The 17406-nt window shown below is 48.8% G+C and overlaps 1 protein-coding gene across 2 annotated transcripts; it reads right to left on the bottom strand.

The window, feature by feature from the left end:
- Nucleotides 1-6440: 6440 nt before the first annotated feature.
- LOC106833745 (BPI fold-containing family A member 2) lies at nt 6441-16408 on the bottom strand. 2 transcript variants are annotated; one of them, XM_014845081.3, is made up of 9 exons: nt 16253-16408; nt 15282-15453; nt 13432-13576; nt 12672-12779; nt 11567-11719; nt 9323-9404; nt 8216-8279; nt 7267-7348; nt 6441-6635 (listed from the first exon to the last, which is right to left on the bottom strand). In XM_014845081.3, the coding sequence occupies exons 2-8, from the start codon at nt 15436-15438 to the stop codon at nt 7308-7310; spliced, it is 750 nt and encodes a 249-aa protein (XP_014700567.2). In that variant the 5' UTR covers nt 15439-15453; nt 16253-16408; the 3' UTR covers nt 6441-6635; nt 7267-7307. The 2 variants fall into 2 exon arrangements, with proteins under 2 accessions (XP_014700567.2, XP_014700568.2); XM_014845082.3 differs by having other exon boundaries at nt 16246-16383.
- Nucleotides 16409-17406: the final 998 nt, after the last annotated feature.

The raw sequence follows: 17406 nt of genomic DNA, 5'->3' as shown, positions 1-17406 counted from the left end.
TCATGTGTGTGCCACTGTAGCATACAGAATAGTTTCTCTGCCCTAAAAATCCTCCGTGCCCTGCCAGTTCATCCCTCCCGCCTCCTCACCCCTGATCTTTTTACTATCTCCTCAGTTTGGTCTTCTCCAGAATGTCATATAGTTGGAATCATACAATACGTAGCCTTATCACTTGGTCTTCTTTCACTTAGTAATATGGATTTACAGTTCCTCCATGTCTTTTCATGACTTGATGGCTCATTTCTTTTTAGTGCTGAATAATATTCCACTGTCTGGATGTACCACAGTTTATTTATCCGCTCACCTACTGAAGGACACCTTGGTTGCTTGCAAGTTTTGGCAACTATGAATAAAGCTGCTGTAAACTTCCATATGCAACTTTTTGTGTGGACATAAGTTTTCACCTCCTTTGGGTAAATATCAAATATTGTGGATCGTGCGGTAAGACACTGTGGAAATTTTGATCAGGGTTGTGACGTCCAGATCCATAGGTGCCATTATCAGCACAGCTGCTCGCGTTAGTAGCCACGTCTGCAGGCAAAGGGTCATTTGAATGGGCGAGTGTTAACAGGGACAAATGTTGACTTTGCCTGTCAGCTCTGGATAGGAGCCAAAGAGAATCACTTTGTTTCCTCTTCTGCAACCTAAATTGATGTCTGGCTCCTTCCTGCAACACTCTCTCCCTCCCAAACTGAGGGGGGCAGGATGCAGGCCCCTGAGCCATCAGCCCTGGCCCTGGCGCCTAGTCTGGGGGGCTCAGGATGACAAAGGCTCAGCATGAGTGAGCCCCAGGAGGGGCTTCTCCGGCTGTCCCTCTCTCATGAGCACCCCTTCCATGGAAGCCACCCTCTCTTCCTGTCTGCAGCCCAGCTGCCCATGCAAGAGCTCCTCCCCTGTCCTACCTGGACCAGCCACAGCCTTCATGTCCTTTCAACCCACCCGACACATCACCAGCACGAGGAAACTTCCAGAACCTGAGAGCTGAGATCGTCTCTCCTGGTTCTGAAACCTTCCATGTCTTCTTAGCACCTAACCCAGTGGTTCTCAGAGTGGGGTCTGGGGGTTCCCGAGTCCCTTTCCAGGGGGTCTGCAAGGTCCAAACAAATACTAAATTAATACAAATACAGTATTCGCCTCTTCACTCTCATTCCCTCACAAGTATTGAGCAGAATTTTCTAGACACTCCACGACATGGGATATTGCAACAGATTCAAAGCAGAGCAGAAGTGATTAATCCAGCTGTCCCCTCTGTTGAGCCAGTCATTACAGAGATTTAAAAAAATTTAAAGAGAGCCATCTTCTCACTAATGATGTTTTTGGAATATAGCATTATTTTTCATGAAAACATGTCATTTTTTAAAAAATACAATGAGTTTATTATTGTTATTTTTAAAGGAATCAGAAAGAGAGATTTTTAAAACTTCTCAGGGTTAGTTTCTTTCATAGCAAATATCGATGGATGGAATTCATAGAGACAGAAGTTCTCTGAGGTCTTCAATTTTTGATAGTGTGCTAAGAACAAAGAAATATAACTCCTGGCTAAGAGGAGCACATCCCAGCCACGCCCAGTGTGGCCCTGCCCTCCGCGTGACCCTCACACAGGGATCCTCCAGCAGGTTCCAGGGATCCTGCGTCTCCAGATGATACTAGGTTGATTCTCTCGTCTCAGCCTTCGCTCATTTGGTCACTTCTGCTTGCAACACCCTCCCCTCCCTTCTCTCCATCATCCTGTTCATTTCAGCTCCATGAGCAACTTCTCCGGGAAGCCTTCCCTGACTGCCCCTCACCTCCAGGCTAGGTCAGAAGCCACCTTCTGAGTCTTTTCCTCAGCACTCAGTTGTCCTAAAGCCATCTCCTCCAGGAGGCTGTGTGTCTCCGTGATGGCAGGAACAGGTCCTGCTCTCTTCCCTCCCAGCCCCTTCCACAGGTGCGGCACGCCGCAGGAGCACGCTCGAGGTGTGCTGTGCTGGGTGGGAGAGGTCCTGCTTCGGTCATCCCCAAACTGCCCGGCACAGGGCCTGACTTAGCCACATACTTGATAACCTTCCTATTTTTTGAAAATCCACTTTATTTCTTGCATAAACACTAACAGAAATGAGTCACCCCCAAAAAACTTCTGTCAAATTTCAGCATCCTTTTTCAGTTTTTTTTCCCAGTTTCAGTTTTTTGCATCATTAGTCCAACCAAGCACAGTTCTAAGACCCATATTTTCACTCAGCTGTAAAACACAGTATTTCTCCCTTTTGCAAAAATGTTCAGAAAATAGTTTATCGAATTGATGTAACAACTGACTCTTCTAATTTGGGATCTTGGCTTTTCCAATGTGATGTGGTTTACTTTACTCCCACTCGATGATCAAATATTTAAAATCAAAGTGTCCGTCTCCTGGCAAATACAAGGTGAACTATATACACTCGCTCATCACAGAGTCAACAGAAAGATCCGGTTTGGTAAGTAATTCTGTGATGCATTCCTGGGGTCATAAAATACTCCAAGATTCTGATTTTGAGATGTTATCCTGAAGGAATCATGCAAACATTGGAAAGATCCAGCATTTATTTAACCGGATTAAGTCTTCAAAAGAGTTTGGCACACTAGTTTCTGGTTGACTCAGGATCCACTCACATTTTGCCTTCTTTCTTCCCAAATATTCCCTTATAGCAGATGTCCCCTCACCTCCTCAAAGTGTCCTCCTCTTCCCTAAAGCCACCACTTCCAGGAAGACTTTACCTCTCTTTGTTGTCCAGGCTGAGTGGGAAAGGAGCCAGAGCTGGTCCCAGGGGTGTTAGGCTGACAGCAGGAGAACACTCTCTCCCTTCCCCGCCCTCTCCCCTTTTCCCCTTCACTAGCCACATCAGTCACCAGTGAGACCCAGTGGCCTTGGCCCTACCACTCCACGTCCTGGCTTCACCCACTAGGAGCCATGCATTAGGTCCATAGCCCATCACTTGTGTCCTCAAGTGCCAGGGACGTCCCTAGTTAACAGAAAATAATGACAAGTCTCCTATACCCGCCAATCCTGGGTTGCCAGCAGTTTCCTGTCCACCCAGCTGCTCAACTGTCCTGGAGATGGTGTCTGACTGCGCGCAGTCAAGAAGAGGTTCATTCACTCTCATTCATTCATTCTTTCAACATTAGTCAGCGCCTGCACTGCCCATTTGCTGGGCACCGGGCTGCTGAGAAGAGGGAGGTACCTGCCCTCGGGGAGCTCACAGGCTCAGGGCAGAGAGACAAATAAGAAAGACGAAAACCATAATAAGCAGCACTGGCTCCTTCTGAGCGTGGTCTCTGTACCGGACAGTAAGACAAGGGAGCTTGGGTAGACCTGCAGGTTGGGAAGCACAGCATCATTTTTCAGGGAACATTGAGAAGCGGTCCCCACTTAGCCGGGAGGTGACTCCTGAGCAGAGTCTTGAGGCTGAGGAGCATTCAGCCAGCTGGAGAGGGAGAAGGAACAGTGTCCCAGGTGGATGGAACAGAATGGACAAAGGCTTGGCACTGACTCAAGTTGGTTACTGCCCAAAAGGAGCCCTGAATTTTGAGACCTCCTTGTGTATTTTTTGTGGAAGTGGGATTCTCACCAAAGATAGTCAGAAAGGAAAACTCTCATCACTCTTCTTTGAGTAGCAGGGGAAGCACCAGCTCTGGAGGAGGCTGACCTCGGGTTAAATCCAGCTTTGCCTCTGACCAGCCGTGTGGTCTTGGGCAAGTCATTTCACTTCTCTGAGCCTCACCTGCCACACCTTCCACTAAGAACCATTCACTGCATCACTAACAATCCACAGTCAAGGAGATGATGAGTATAAAGGGTTGATACTGGGTTTCTCAACACTAATGACAATTTGGCCCAGATGAGTCTTCATTGTGAGGGGCTGTCTTGCATACTGTAGGGTGGTTAACAGCAACGCTGTCCTCTACCTATGAGATGCCAGCATCACCCTTCGCCCAATTTGTGACAACTGAAATGTCTCCAGGCATTGCCCAAGGTCCCCTGGTGGGCAAAGTCACCTTAGGTCAAGAACCACCAGTCTAATGCAGTGCCTGGCATGCAGCAGGAACTTAATAAATGTTTATTCTTTCCTTCCCCTTCAAGTCTGGAGGGAGCATTAATTCCTTTTTGGAGAAGGAAGAGCCTTCAGTGAATACTGTGGAATACAGAAATGGGGCTCAGAGAGGGAAAGTTAGCAGCATAATTCACACAGCATGTCATTGGCAGAATGCATTAGGCAGAATAAAAACAAAGCAGCCTTAATAAGGAGACCCTGAAACATGGTGGTTTAAATAGAGTTCATTCCTTTCTGCCACAGAGCCCAGAGGTGAGTGGTCGGGGGCTGCCATCTTCAACACACAGTTTCTATCTCTGGGTCCCGGAATTTGCTCCAGTTGTTCCCATTTCTAATTGCAGAGAAGGGGGGAAGGTCAGCAGGAAGTGGAGGGAACCTGCTTTCTTTAAAGCACAGAGGGGAATTTGCACCATCACTTCAGTTTGCATGCCATTGGCCAGACTTAGTCACATGACCACACTTACTGCAAGGGAAGCTGGGAAAAGTAGTCTCTGGCTGGGGGCCATGTGCCCAGCTAACACCTGGGGAGGGGAGAGAAGAATGATCCCTGGGCGACAGTTATCAGTCTTAGCTCAGAGACCAGGTGAAAACCCAAGGTCTCCCAGGGCCATGGGTCTCTCTACTACATCAATGCCTCCATCAGTCAATCGACAAACATGAGAGTGGTAGCCATAACAGTAATTTCAGGGTGCAGAGGCTGTGACTCATCTTGTGCTCGCTAGATGTTAGACCCTAGTCAAACACTTCCTGTTCATTGTCTCCTTTAATCCTCTCACCAGCCCGACAAGGGAGGTTTTACTGTTAATCCATTTGACAGGTGATAAAACCAACATTCCGAGAGGTTTAAGGCACTTGCCGCAGATTTCAGGGCTGGCAAGTGGCAGAGGCCGATCTGAGCTCAGATCTACCCAACGCTTCAGCTTCGCTCTGTGCCAAGCAGCCACCTGGCCCAATCTGAACTGAGGTCCTCAGGGGAGGGCTGGTGCAAGGCCCCTCCAGGCCACCCCAAGGGCTCGAGGGCCCCCCGAGAGGACTGGACCCTGTGAGGCAGCCTCCTTCAGAGGAGGGGCCCTTGGGTGAATTAGCAGCTGGGTGCAGGCCTCTGCGTGGCCTTGGCCTCTCTGCACCTGAGTCTCCCATGGGGATGAGGGCAGTCCGTCCCTCACAGAGTTGTGCGGACCAGCAAGATGGCTGCTTGGCAAAATGGGCACAGGTTCCTCAGGCCTTTTGGCAGGAAAGTCAGATTCCCTCCTGGAAAGGAGCTGCTGTGATCCTGAGGCAACAGCATGTGTTAGCGTGTGGCCCATGTTGTACTCCAGCAGAGGGGAACATGACTGTGAGGAAGCGGCAGGGACGAAGGGGAAACTGAGGGCCTGCACGTGGGGGAGGAGGGCCAGCCTCGAGAGGACCTGATTTGTCCTGGGAAGAAGAAAGTGGGGCCTGCTGGGGGCCTGGGAGAGGAGACCAAAGGGCCAGGGAGCTGGAATGTCACCTCTCTGAGCAAGGGGTCCCATAGCCATGGGACCAACTCCTGGCGCCACCACTTGCACACTGTGTGACCTTGATGAGTCACTATACCTCTGTGAGCCTCAGTTTCCTCATCTGTCAAACGGAGACAACAGTGGTGTCTCCTGGCACAGGGGTGTGGGGAGGAATTAACGAGGTAGCATGTGCCAGCAAAGCAGCCCTCCGTGATGGTGGTGGTGTTGGCATAAGGAGCGTGAGGTTGCCTCGGCCACAGCCTGGGGGGGTGAACCGAGTTTTGGGGCATGGATGGAGGGGCCTCGGGCAGAGGGAGGAGCTGGTATCCATGGGGCAGCACCATGGCAGGTGGCTGTACAGGCCCTCAGGGCTGGCAATGGGTGGGATGGGTGAGCCCTGGGGGCTGGAGGCCGTGGGTGCTCTCACATGCTGCTCGAAGAGGGAGCCTGACCCTTCAGAGGGCATGGAGGGGTGGGCTGGCATACAGCCGCATCACCCTACTCCTGAGTCCAGTCAGATCAGATGCCCCCTGATCCTCCACAGGGCTCTCAGAGTCCCTGGAGGGGAATGGAAGAAAGCACCAGGTGGAGCTGTCCCCAGAAGGTGACTGTCCTATTCCCGCTGCCTGCCTGGCCCAGAACAGGTGCTCACTAGATACCCACTAAATGTGTGTGGGGACGAGTCAAGTGTTCTGTCACTGCCACAGACTGGCTGTGTGACCCTGCATCAGTTTCTTGCCTTCTCTGTGCCTCAGTGCCCCATTTGTCAAACAAGAAGGTGGGGCTGAAGAGTCCCAAATGTGCCTTCCAGCTCTGGATCCATGTCTCTGCCACCCTGGTGGCATACCCCCTCACCCCCAAATCCCGAAGGAAGGAATGCAAACAGGCCCCTCAGGAGAGTGCAGAAATGGACTTTTATTGCTGGGGGTGGAAAGTATCTAGCTTAGATGCCGCCATCCCGACTGTGAGGAGAAGGAGTATCTGAGAGGTGTCCTTGTGGCTGGGCTCAGACTTTCACTCCAGTTGGATGGTGTCACCTTTCCAGGGGGAGACGCTACAAGGGAACGAGGTCAAGCCACCGGGAAGCAATCTGGAAGAGGCCACAGGGAGTTAGGGCGTTGACAGTAATGGCCGACCTTACAGCAGCACCCGCCACTCACCAGACACCGCACTGCCCCAGCACTTTCCCACAGCACCCTGCAGGCCTAAGGCCTTGCAGAGGGGACTGGCACCGGTAGTTTGGGCCCTTTCTCTGGCACCTGGCACTGACCCATCCTTCCCTTCCCCCCTCCCTCACCTTAGGAACAACGGCAGATGGGAAAACACTGATCAGAGGCCAAGACTGGAGCCAGGTTGAGGGCTCAGTATATGATCAGGATCGTGGGTCAGTCTGAGATCAGGGTCAGGACTCAATCCGTGACCAATGTCCTCACTCAGTCAATAACTGGGGTCAAAGCTCCAGTCTGTGACTAGGATCTAGGCTCAGTCTAGGGCCAGGATCAGAGCTCAGTCTGGGCATATAATTAAGGCTCAGGGCTCAGAGTGTGAGCAGGATCAGGGCTCAGCCTGGGGCCAGGGTCAGGGTCAGTCTGTGACCAAGATCAGGGCTCAGTCTGCTGCTAGACAAAGAAGAGAAGTCAAGCTTTGCTCCCACTTCACCGCAGGCCCCTGTGGAGCAGCCCATCTTCCCTTGGTGCGGGGCCCAGAGCCCAGCTCCTTACCAGCAAGTGGGCAGCACAGCAATCCTCCTCACCCATCCTCTTCAGAAGTCTAACGGCAGCTGGACCCCCTGCTCAAGTTTACCTGAAGAGACAAAATCAGCAGCAGGACTCAGTCTCCACTGCTGGAAACCAGACCCCAACGGCTGTCACGCCCCAGTGGGCCAGTCTGACCGCCATGGGACCTCAGGCATGTCACACCTCCTCTCTGAGCCTCAGTTTGTTCATCTGTAAGATGGGTATAACAGTACCCACCCCACAGGACTGTTGCAAGGATCCAGTGAGACGGTGTACACGGAGCACAGAGTAATTGCCCAAGGAACTGGACCTACTGGATGGCTGTTTTGCAGAAGGGCCATCTCCAGGACCTCGACACCTTCACTTACTGCAGCAGCCCCAGCAACTCCAGCCACGCCTGAGACCCAAAGGCCAAAGAAAGTCCCCAGGGGCTGGAGGAGAAGCCACAGCTCCTCATAAGAAGGAAACGACAAGGGATGGAATCTTTTAGCCATGCCCACTGGGTATTAGGCTCTTTGTGCTTTTTCTCATCCACTCTTTAGGCCCACAATGTTTGCAATCCCCTTTCACCAGGGAGGAAACTGAGGCTTGGAGAGGCGGAGCCACCTGACCGAGGCCCCACAGTTGCTAGGCAGCAGACCCAGGCTTTGAACCAGATCTGGCCCATCTTCTTTCTCACATCATTCTGCCCGGCAGATTCTGCGTGTTGAACAACGGATGACGGTGGGGGGGGGGGGGCTCCTGAGGCCCACAGAACCCTTCAGTTCTGCAGGGACCCCTCCACCCACACTCTCCCAACTTGCTCAGGATGCTGGGTCCTTCTGTTTCTCCAGGGTTCCCTGACCAGACGGCCCGTGGGGCAGGTGCAGAGCTGCATGCCTGCCCTTGGAAGGCTGCAGAGGGAATGTCCCCACATCCCCAGGCTGTGACTTACTGATGAGGTCATCAAAAGAACTTATATCCAGGCTGTGGAGGAAGACGCGGATCAATGGGCACGCCTGAAGAGGGGAGAGGGAGAGAGGGAGGGAGGGAGGGAGAGGAGGAGAGCCGGACGGAAGAAGGAAGAAGGAAAATCATTATCAGCTGGGAACAAACTGCCTGCCACCCACACAGATGCTGATTACTTGGGACCTTAGGACCTTTGGCCCTTAGGATTCTAAAACAATGGAAACCTAGAAGTCCAAAAATCTGAGAACCATGAGATGCTCAAATCCTAAAACCTTAGAACATCAGAATCCTAGAACTTTAAGAATCTAGAGTGTTAACACCCCAGAACCCTACACTCTTGGAAACCTTGAACTTTGGAACCCTGGAATTTGAGAGTCAAATGGCGCCCTGGGAAATGGAGAACAGTGTTTACCACGATTTTGGGTGCATACAATTCCCTGCGGATCTCAACAGATCTGGGTGGGGCCTGCGATTCTGCATTTCTAACAAGTGCCCAGCTGAGGCTGGCAGGAGGGCCACGCTTTGAGTAGCAGGCCTCCGGTTCCATGACTCACAGAGGCACCTGGAGGATTTGTTTTTTGTAAACCGAGGTTCCCAGGCACCTTCCAGAATGACTAATGTAGGCTCTCTGGAACTTTGGGCACCTGGCACATACGGTTTTGTACGATGCACAGATGATGAAAACTATTTTATAGGACAGTGTTTATTTTTTAATTACTTATATGATAAGTGATATTAGTTTTCTATTTATGGTAAGGATATGAAGTTTCCTTTTTAAAAATAAAGGCATTTAAATAAATTTAATTAAGTAAAATTGTGTCGATTAAAGAAAAATATTAGCTAACAAGGCATATTGGTAGTACACGGATATGGCAAATGGTTCAAATTTGGAACTCAGAGATTTCAGCTGACGTCAGGCCTCTCCCCAACAGCCCCCTCCCCTAAGCAAAGGGGGGCCACTTCCGGCTGACAGCCCAAAGTTTGCATCGCAGAAGGAAAGGTGCCCAGAGATTACAGCTTGGCCTGTGGATGCTACACTTGCCACCCTCCCCCTGCCGCCAGGGCTCTGGGACCCCAGGAGTGAAGGACTCACTTGTCTCTGCACCAGGGAGGACACAGCCTTGCTCAGGACGCCGGTCAAGGAGTCCACAACTCTGGAGACCAGTTTACTGCGGCTGGAAAAGAGAGGGAAATGATAAAACCTGGTCAGGCGGGCAGAGCTGCCAAGCAGTAGGGGTGCGGAGAGGGTGGGAGATGGTGGAGCACCCAGAAGTCAGATAAACCTCAGGGACATTGAAATGACTCTCTAACCAGAGACAGGGCCTCTATCCAAAAGAATCGTCACTTAGAACCCCACATCTGAGCAGCAGCTCACCCCAGTACCTAAGAGAGTCTCATCACAACCCTGAGACTTCATTCATTCATTCAACACATGTTAATAGAGCATCAGCAATGAACCAGGCACAGAGTTAGGCCCTGGGGACACAGGGATAAGCAAAGCACCAGCATCTCCTAATCTGGTACCTAAACATTAAGCAAGTCTTGCTCAGGCTTTCAGCGTAACCATCACCTCCTCAGGGAAGCCCTCCCTGGCTGCTCACCTAAGGGATGTCTTTGTATCATAGTGTCCTGGTAAGCATGCTGCTCTGCCCAGACTCCTAGAAATCTGACATTTTCCCTGAGGGCTCTTAGACGGACTCAATGCTCGCCCATCTACCTTTCCCTCAGGACAATAAGCTCCACGAGAACAGGGTCTTTGTCTGTTGTCACCCATAAATTCTCCAGAGCTCAGAATGGTGGCACGATGTGCCAGAGCTCTGCCTGGCACAATGCAGATGCTCAATACGTTTTTGGTTGAAATAATGAATGAAGTAACATGCAATGAAATATATAGTGACACCTTGTGACAAGTACACTGAAGGGCAAGAGTAGACTCTCAGGAGAGAGAATGAGAGGAGTCGTGCTTCAGGCCCTGAAGGATGAGAAGCACATTGAGGTGGGAGCGCGGAGAAGGTGGTCTTGGTGCCAGAACAGCCATGCACAGGTCTTGAGGTGGGAAAGAACTCGTCCAAAGCACAGAACAAAGGCCAGTTTGTCTGGAGCAGAGTAGCAAGAGGAGAGCGTGGGTGTGTGAGGGGTGCCAGGACAAGCAGAGCCCAGCTGGGCATGGGGAGGGCTTGGGACTTCCTCCTAAGCAGGAAGAAAAGGCCCAAGACGACCGAGAGCAGCAGAGTGGAATGTCGTCTTAGAGATGTGGACTCTGAGACCCAGAGTGGCGGGAGGAGTTCCCACGCTCAGCAGGGCTCAGGCCTCTGAACTTGTGTCCCAGCCTTTCTGACTAACATCAGGCTGTGTTGCCTTTCTTTGGTTTTAGGGGGTATTTAGGCAGCCTCTGATCGGGCCTCTCGGTGGGGGGAGGGTAGAGTGACCTCTGCCCATGGCCATCAGGACTGAGAGCCCAGGACCCAGCCTCGTCCCCCTCCAAGTCCACCTGCCCCAGCCCCGAGCTTCCAGACCTCTTCTCCACTCCCACCGTCACCAGGGTCACCCTTTCTCTCTCCACGCTCTTCACTGGGCCAAACCTGCCCTTTCGAGAACACAGTTTAAGATGTAGATTTTTTGGATTAACAGAGATCAATAATTTAAATGGAAAGGATTAAATTTGCATCATCTTATTTCAGGAATTTTCCAGTGGGTGGAGGATGGTCTGGGGACAGTTTGCAACTATAGAGACCACGGCAGGGGTAAGTATTTACTCCTCCTCTCCCCTCTCAACTGGAGGCAAGAAGGTAAATACAATTTTTATCATCACTACTATTATTGGAAGACGTCACATAATGATAAAGGGATCGATTCTTCAAGAAGACGTAACAATCCTAAACGTGCACGCACCTAACAACAGAGCTTCAAGACACACGAAGCAAAACCGATAGAGCTGAAAGGTGAAATAGGAAATTCACGATTGTGGTTGGAGAGGTCAACACTCCTGAGTCAGTAATGGGAAGAACAGGCAGGCAGGACGTCAGCATGGATATTTGTATGTGCCAGGGTCTACGCTAAACACTTGCATTTTCTCATTTGGTCAGTTCAGCAGCCTACGAGTAGGTATTTTTATCATTCTCAGTTTGCAGATGTGAAAACCGAGCCTCAGAGAGGTTAAGTTGGTTACAAAGTCACAAGTCAGTGGTCAAAGGTGGTATTTGAATCAACGTCTGTCTGACTCAGAGCCTGAACTCTTTTTCACCACATTGTGCCACCTCCCAGCTATAGGATTAGGGCTGAAATCAGGGGTCCTTGACTCTCACAGCCCAGCTCTGTTGAGATGGATGAGCCTTACTTGTCCAGCAAGGTGAGTGAGATGCTGGCTGAGTCGTCGCTGCATTCTCCTAGGACCACTGAAGGGAGGCCAGTCTGGGCATCAGTTTCAACTCTGACATCAGTCTGGAGTTCCAAGGAAGCCTTCAGGTCGACAACCTGGCCAATGACAGGCCTGCAGGAAATAAGATTCACAGTTAACGGAAGTCGAGAAGGCCCTTCACGTTGTCTACTCAAGTTCCTTTACTGTGTGGACATTTTCCAGGATGTCATTGGATAATGTTAACATTGTATTATAACAATAATGTTAACATTATATTCCTCACGGGATTTGTATAGTTACATCGGTGGCTTCTTCTCCTGGCCATGTGGGTTTGGTTCATATGAAATTTTTACACAGCATCACACTAATTAAAATAATAATCATAAACCTTTATTGAGCACAAATTATGTTAGGCACTTTTAAAAAGTATCTTACCTGGATTAATCCATCTAATCATTACAGCAATCCCATGAGGGAAAAATACTGCTATTATCTCTATTTTCAGAATGAGGGAATGTTGGTATAGAGAGTTTAAGCAACTATTCCAGGATCTCTTGGCTAATGAATGATGGAATCATAGTGTATTTAATTAGAAAGAGTCTTTTACACATGCTCGTTTTCCTATTTATCTACCTCTTTTAAAATAACTAAAATACTTCAAAATTATATTTTTCACACATGCCCTTTATTATACACTGTTCACTACTATATACATTCATCTGTAATGGTCCTGGTTATTTAAACAGAATCTTGATAGATGAAACAATGCTGGAGGAAATTTTGCCAAAGAGTAGTAAATGCTCATGTATTCTCAATTTTTCAAATATTACAGGTAGATAAATGTTATGATTTCAAAAATCTAGGTAATGGAGGATTCTTTTAAGAGAGACTTGTTTATGGCCAAAGTTCACTAGAACACTTTAAGGGTTAGGATTTTAGAGCTGGAAAGGCCCCCTCACATACACATTGGGAGACTGAGGCTCACACCCAGACGCCAGCATGGAACAGTGCCTGATTCCAGGTTGGAGACCCATCAGCCATGCTGCCCTGCTTCTCCCAGGACCCAGATTCTCACGATACTCACAGGGACACGCTGGCGGTAGAGGTGATGGGGATCCTCAGGGTGGCACCTTTGCCATCAGGGGCCAGTTCGGCTTTGAGGTCCTGGATGTTGCTGTTACTGATTTTCAACCTGCGCAAAACCCACAATTCACCTTTGTCGTTGTTCATGGCAACCATGTGCTGAGCACTTCTCCATGCCAATATCATGCTGAGCATCGGGGCCCCACCAACCTTGCCTTCGCTGGTCTCCACCACAGCCCTGCTCAGAGATTTGATTCTCTCCACGTTATGACACGACAGACTGAGGCTCAAACAGATGTGATTTCCCCCAAGACTTCAAGAGGGAATAAGTGCCCAAGTCAGAATCCTAACCCAGAACTGTTTGACTCCAAAACTCCATGTGTGGGGCCAGCTATGTGGTATGAATTCCAGTTTCCTCTCTCCCGTGGGGAGTCAGACTTTTATCCTTAGCCATATTTTGAGAAGAAAAGTCTTATTCCTTGGAAAAGGAAGTTCAGGTGGAGGTGGATGGAAGAGAACCTTTGCCCTGATCCTGAAATTACAAAGTGTGGAAGCCCAAACCCACGAGATGCCCAGATTGGGCCTGCAGCCCTGCCTGTAATTTACGCAAGGTCTGGGGACCCTGGCCTCAGACTACCTTGGTTCTGTGGGGATGGACAATGTTTGTCCACCTCTCTGTATTTGATCTTAAAATTACCTCTCCAAAAATATGTATTTTCTTTTCTTGGAGCAAAGATCTTCTCCATGAAGCCCCAACTCACCCCAAAGAACCATCCACAGTTGGCAAGATCTTAGAAAGGGTATTTTCCACCAACTTCTCAGCTTCCTGGAACTTCTGCTTGGCTTGTTGCCAAATCTCGGAATCCTGAATTGTCTTCAAGTCACCCTTCACTTTCTGGAAGACACCTGACAAAAACGATCGCTATTTAGTGTTATGTACACTGATGAAGCAGCCACTATGCGCCAGGTACTAGATAAGACTATTTGCCTGTTATTCTACTTAATCTTCATAATAACTCAATGAGGTAGGTATTGATATTATCTGCATTTTACAGATGAGTAAATAAAGTACTGAAAGGTTAAGAAATGTGCCTAAAGTCACACAGCCAGAGAGCCCTCATTCCTTCCATGCTGCCTTGATACTTATAATATATATGCAGCATTCATCAAGATAGCAATCAATCAACTGACCAGGCAATTGATAATGATTGTACTCCAGCTTCTAGTAGTGACTCAGAGGTCTATTTCTCTAAACGAGATGTCCACACTAATTTGAAAAACCAGGTCAAAAAAAATGAAGAAATATTAAGAAATGGAAAACCTAGAATCAAGAAAGAAAATATGGCTCCAACACATGAAAGTGGCAAATGGGAGTCCCAAGACGACAGCTTCGTAGCTGGCCCAGAGGGCAATAATTCATATAGGAGCAGGAGGACAGAGTGTCCTAATGGGAGGTCTCCAGAGAAAAAAGGGGTTAGATAGAATCAATGATGGGAAAGTAGAATGGTGCATATAAAAGGAACTAAGGATAAGTGTGTAGAAAATAATTCAAGTGAGAAACAACAAGGCAATTACTAACTCAAGGAAAAACAAAAGACTGTACAAGAAAAGATATGTAATTTCAGTACTGCAACCTGGCTCTTCAGCAAACAGTATCTATCTGGTTATAATGATGCAGGCAGAGAATGCCAATTTAAATAAAACTATATCTGGTCCTATAACTTGTTGGATGACCTTGATCCAGACACTTCTGTTTCTGAGCTCACTTTTCTCAGCAGTGAAATTAGAAAGTGGATCCCTTCTGTATCTTTGAAGGTTGCCTAAGACCTGGCAAGGCTTGAAAGGCAGCCATTCACAGAAGTTACTTCCTCCTATGAAGAATGGTGGTTAGTGTGCTGTTAATATTTCCAGAAAATGAAAAGAAAGACTAGTTCTTTCAAGAAATCTGAATAAAAGGGAGATATCACTAAATATAAAAGTAGGTAGCTAAATTTATAGCAACCTGGGCTAGGTAGGATTAATTTCCAAGGAGTTAATACAAATCAATAAGAAAATTAAACAACCCAATAGAAGAACGTGCTGATAATATGAACAAAATATTTAAGTTAAAGTATGTAAATGGATAATAAAATATGAAAAAGTGAGTAGATTCTTTCATAACTAGAGACATGTAAAGTGAAATGAATTACGATCTTTCACCTATAAGACTGGCAAAACATTTAACTTGTCCATACCAGTGCTGTCAAGGGAGTGGAAAGAAAGGTACTCTCACAGACTGTTTGGGAAAATGTTAATATGGGGATTATTTTTCCACATCTACTAGAACTTAAAATGGGCACACCTTTTGAACTTTTGAAATCTCACTTTTAGGAAATTATCCTCTGCATATATTGAAAAAAGTTTACCATGATATAATATGTAAAAGGATATTCATTTAAGCATTGCTTGTTTCTGGAAAAATAATAAGCAAGTCAGCCAGGAGCTGAATAGCCACATTTCCCAGTAAACAATCCATAAAGGGTAGTCCCTGGTGGCAGCCTCTGGTAATGCAGGCGTAGTGATTAGGAGGCAGGCTCCTGGCTGCCGCTCCTTATTGCCCTTGTTGACTCACCTTCAAGCGCCTTGTCAATGGTCTCAGCTCCTTTCTCAAGATCGGGTTTCAGCTTGTTGAAAACATTGTCTAATTTGCCGCCAAGATCCTCAAGAAAAGATGCTGAGGTCCCAGCGAGCAGGCCGCATAAGAGAAGAAGTTTCCAAAGCTGAAACATCTTTTGTCCTGGCAACTGGTCAGTCACAGGAGGAGCAGGAGGGAGAATTACCCAGAGAGAAAAAGAATCTTTGACGAGCACCCATCACTCTTACACTTAACCTTCCTTTAAGATAGATGTGGTTACCTCCTGTTTTACAGCTGGGCAGCCACAGTCAGAAAGCTAGAGCAACTTGCCCAGAGGCACACAGGTGATGAGCGGAGGAGCTGGGATTTGAAAAGTCACACTTGACTGCAAGTCCATGCTTTTTTCCCAAAGTTCCTTTGCACAGGCTGGCTTCTCTGCCTGGAACATCTTTCCTCTTCTTCAAATTTTTACCTAAGTCACTTCCTACTGACTCTCCGGTTTCAGTAAGACATCATGCCCTCTGTGAAGGCCACTCCAGGCCCCTCCCAGAGTCTAGGCTAGGGGGTCCCACCCCACCATCTTGCTGCCTTCATTCTCTGATCGGAGTCCTGGGTACCAATTACCTGACGACTTGTCTGCCCCTCCCACCAGGCTGTGAACTCCTTAGAGGAGGAACTATGACTTATTTCACTGTTGAATCCCCAGACCCCAGTAAAAAGCCTACACCCAGTACAGTGAGACAAATAAATGTTTGCTGAATAAAAATATGAACAAATAAATGGGCAGCACATCATGATTCTGCATTGCTCATCAGTTTGGCGCTTCTCTTAATATAATTTCTCTACCTCTTAATTTGCTATATTCAGAATATTAGCTAATCCAAGCAGAACCATCCCTCTGCCTCTTGCTTCCAAAGCCTTCTGAAGACCACTGTGTGGGGGGTCATAGGGGGAAACCCACCACTCACAGGCTTGGAGGAGGATGCTCACGACTCCTTGCTCCCTTGCGCAGTCTCCTGGGGTTCTGCTGGTGGCGGTGGCCCTTAATATAGTGGCGACCAGATGGGATGCTGCCGTCAGAAGAAAGCCCTAGTTCCAGAGCCATCCAAAGAGACTCCAAAGTAAATAATTCCTGTCCAGGATGAGCAGAGAGACTTCCAAGCTAAAGGTCACCCAGGATGCTTGAATTGGAATGAACAGATAATGGGGAAGACTTTCTGCCAAGACTAAGACCAGGTTCTTGTGGAGCCCCCAGCTGCCAAGATGGAAGCCATTGTGGATGGGGGTTGGAATGAAGACTGAGAATGGATGAATTGGAGAATGTTCTGGTAAGAGGACCATAGTGATCATCCAGCCTAATTCTGTCATAATTCGGAAACTGAGGCTCAGAGAGGGGAAGCAACCAGCCCGAGGTGACCCAGCAAGACAGGGACAGAGATGGGGCCAGAACTGTGGCCCACAGAGAGTCAGGGTCAGCTACCAGAGAGGTCATTCTGACCTCTGTGTGTCTGAGTGTTCTACACCATCTCTCACGGTGGAGCTAGACTTAGTGTGAAAGTTTGCAAGGATGAGGAGCTCACTACCGCCCCCCTCCCAGCCTGCCTGCTCCATCCAGTGGCAGAGAGTTCCTCCTGAGGGTGAACAAAATCTGCCTCCACGTTACTCCATGTGTGGTGAACAGTTAGGCCCAGAAAGGTTAAGCACCTTGCCTGAGGCTGCACAGCCAGTATCAGGAGACACACCCCTAGGCGCATCTCAGGTCTCCCTCTGCACATTTGCCTCCATCTGCTCTACTCTCAGTGCAGCAGTCACAGGGGTCTCGCTCAGCTTAAACCCGACGTCCTCCCATAGCCCATGGGACCATGACACTGGAGCCTGTGTCATCTGCTCACTGCCAAAACCAAACATCTCTTACCTCTCCCTCCAGGATCCCTACCCATCTTCCTTCTGTTCCAGAAGGATGCCCACCCCTTTCCTGCCTTGAGGCTCTGCACAGGCCATTCTCTCTGTCCAGGACTCCCCTCCCCGGGTGTCCCCAGCTCTCAACATCTCCTCAGAACCTCACTTACCACCCACCTGAGGTGGCCCCTCCCCATTGTCCCCTACTTCAGCTTCTTGCTGG

The sequence above is a fragment of the Equus asinus genome, chromosome 15, assembly GCF_041296235.1.
Source record: "Equus asinus isolate D_3611 breed Donkey chromosome 15, EquAss-T2T_v2, whole genome shotgun sequence".
In the NCBI taxonomy this organism is placed as follows: domain Eukaryota; kingdom Metazoa; phylum Chordata; class Mammalia; order Perissodactyla; family Equidae; genus Equus; species Equus asinus.
This window is presented reverse-complemented; position numbering and strand designations above follow the sequence as displayed.

What these genes read in the sequence shown, in the direction of transcription:
- LOC106833745 (XM_014845081.3), bottom strand. Translation starts at nt 15,438, where the DNA reads ATGTTTCAGCTTTGGAAACTTCTTCTCTTATGCGGCCTGCTCGCTGGG. An exon ending in CATTGACAAGGCGCTTGAAG is followed by an intron (nt 13,577 to 15,281) that starts GTGAGTCAACAA and finishes CGTTTTTGTCAG; the next exon opens with GTGTCTTCCAGAAAGTGAAG. An exon ending in CCTCCCTGGTGCAGAGACAA is followed by an intron (nt 8,280 to 9,322) that starts GTGAGTCCTTCA and finishes TCCCCTCTTCAG; the next exon opens with GCGTGCCCATTGATCCGCGT.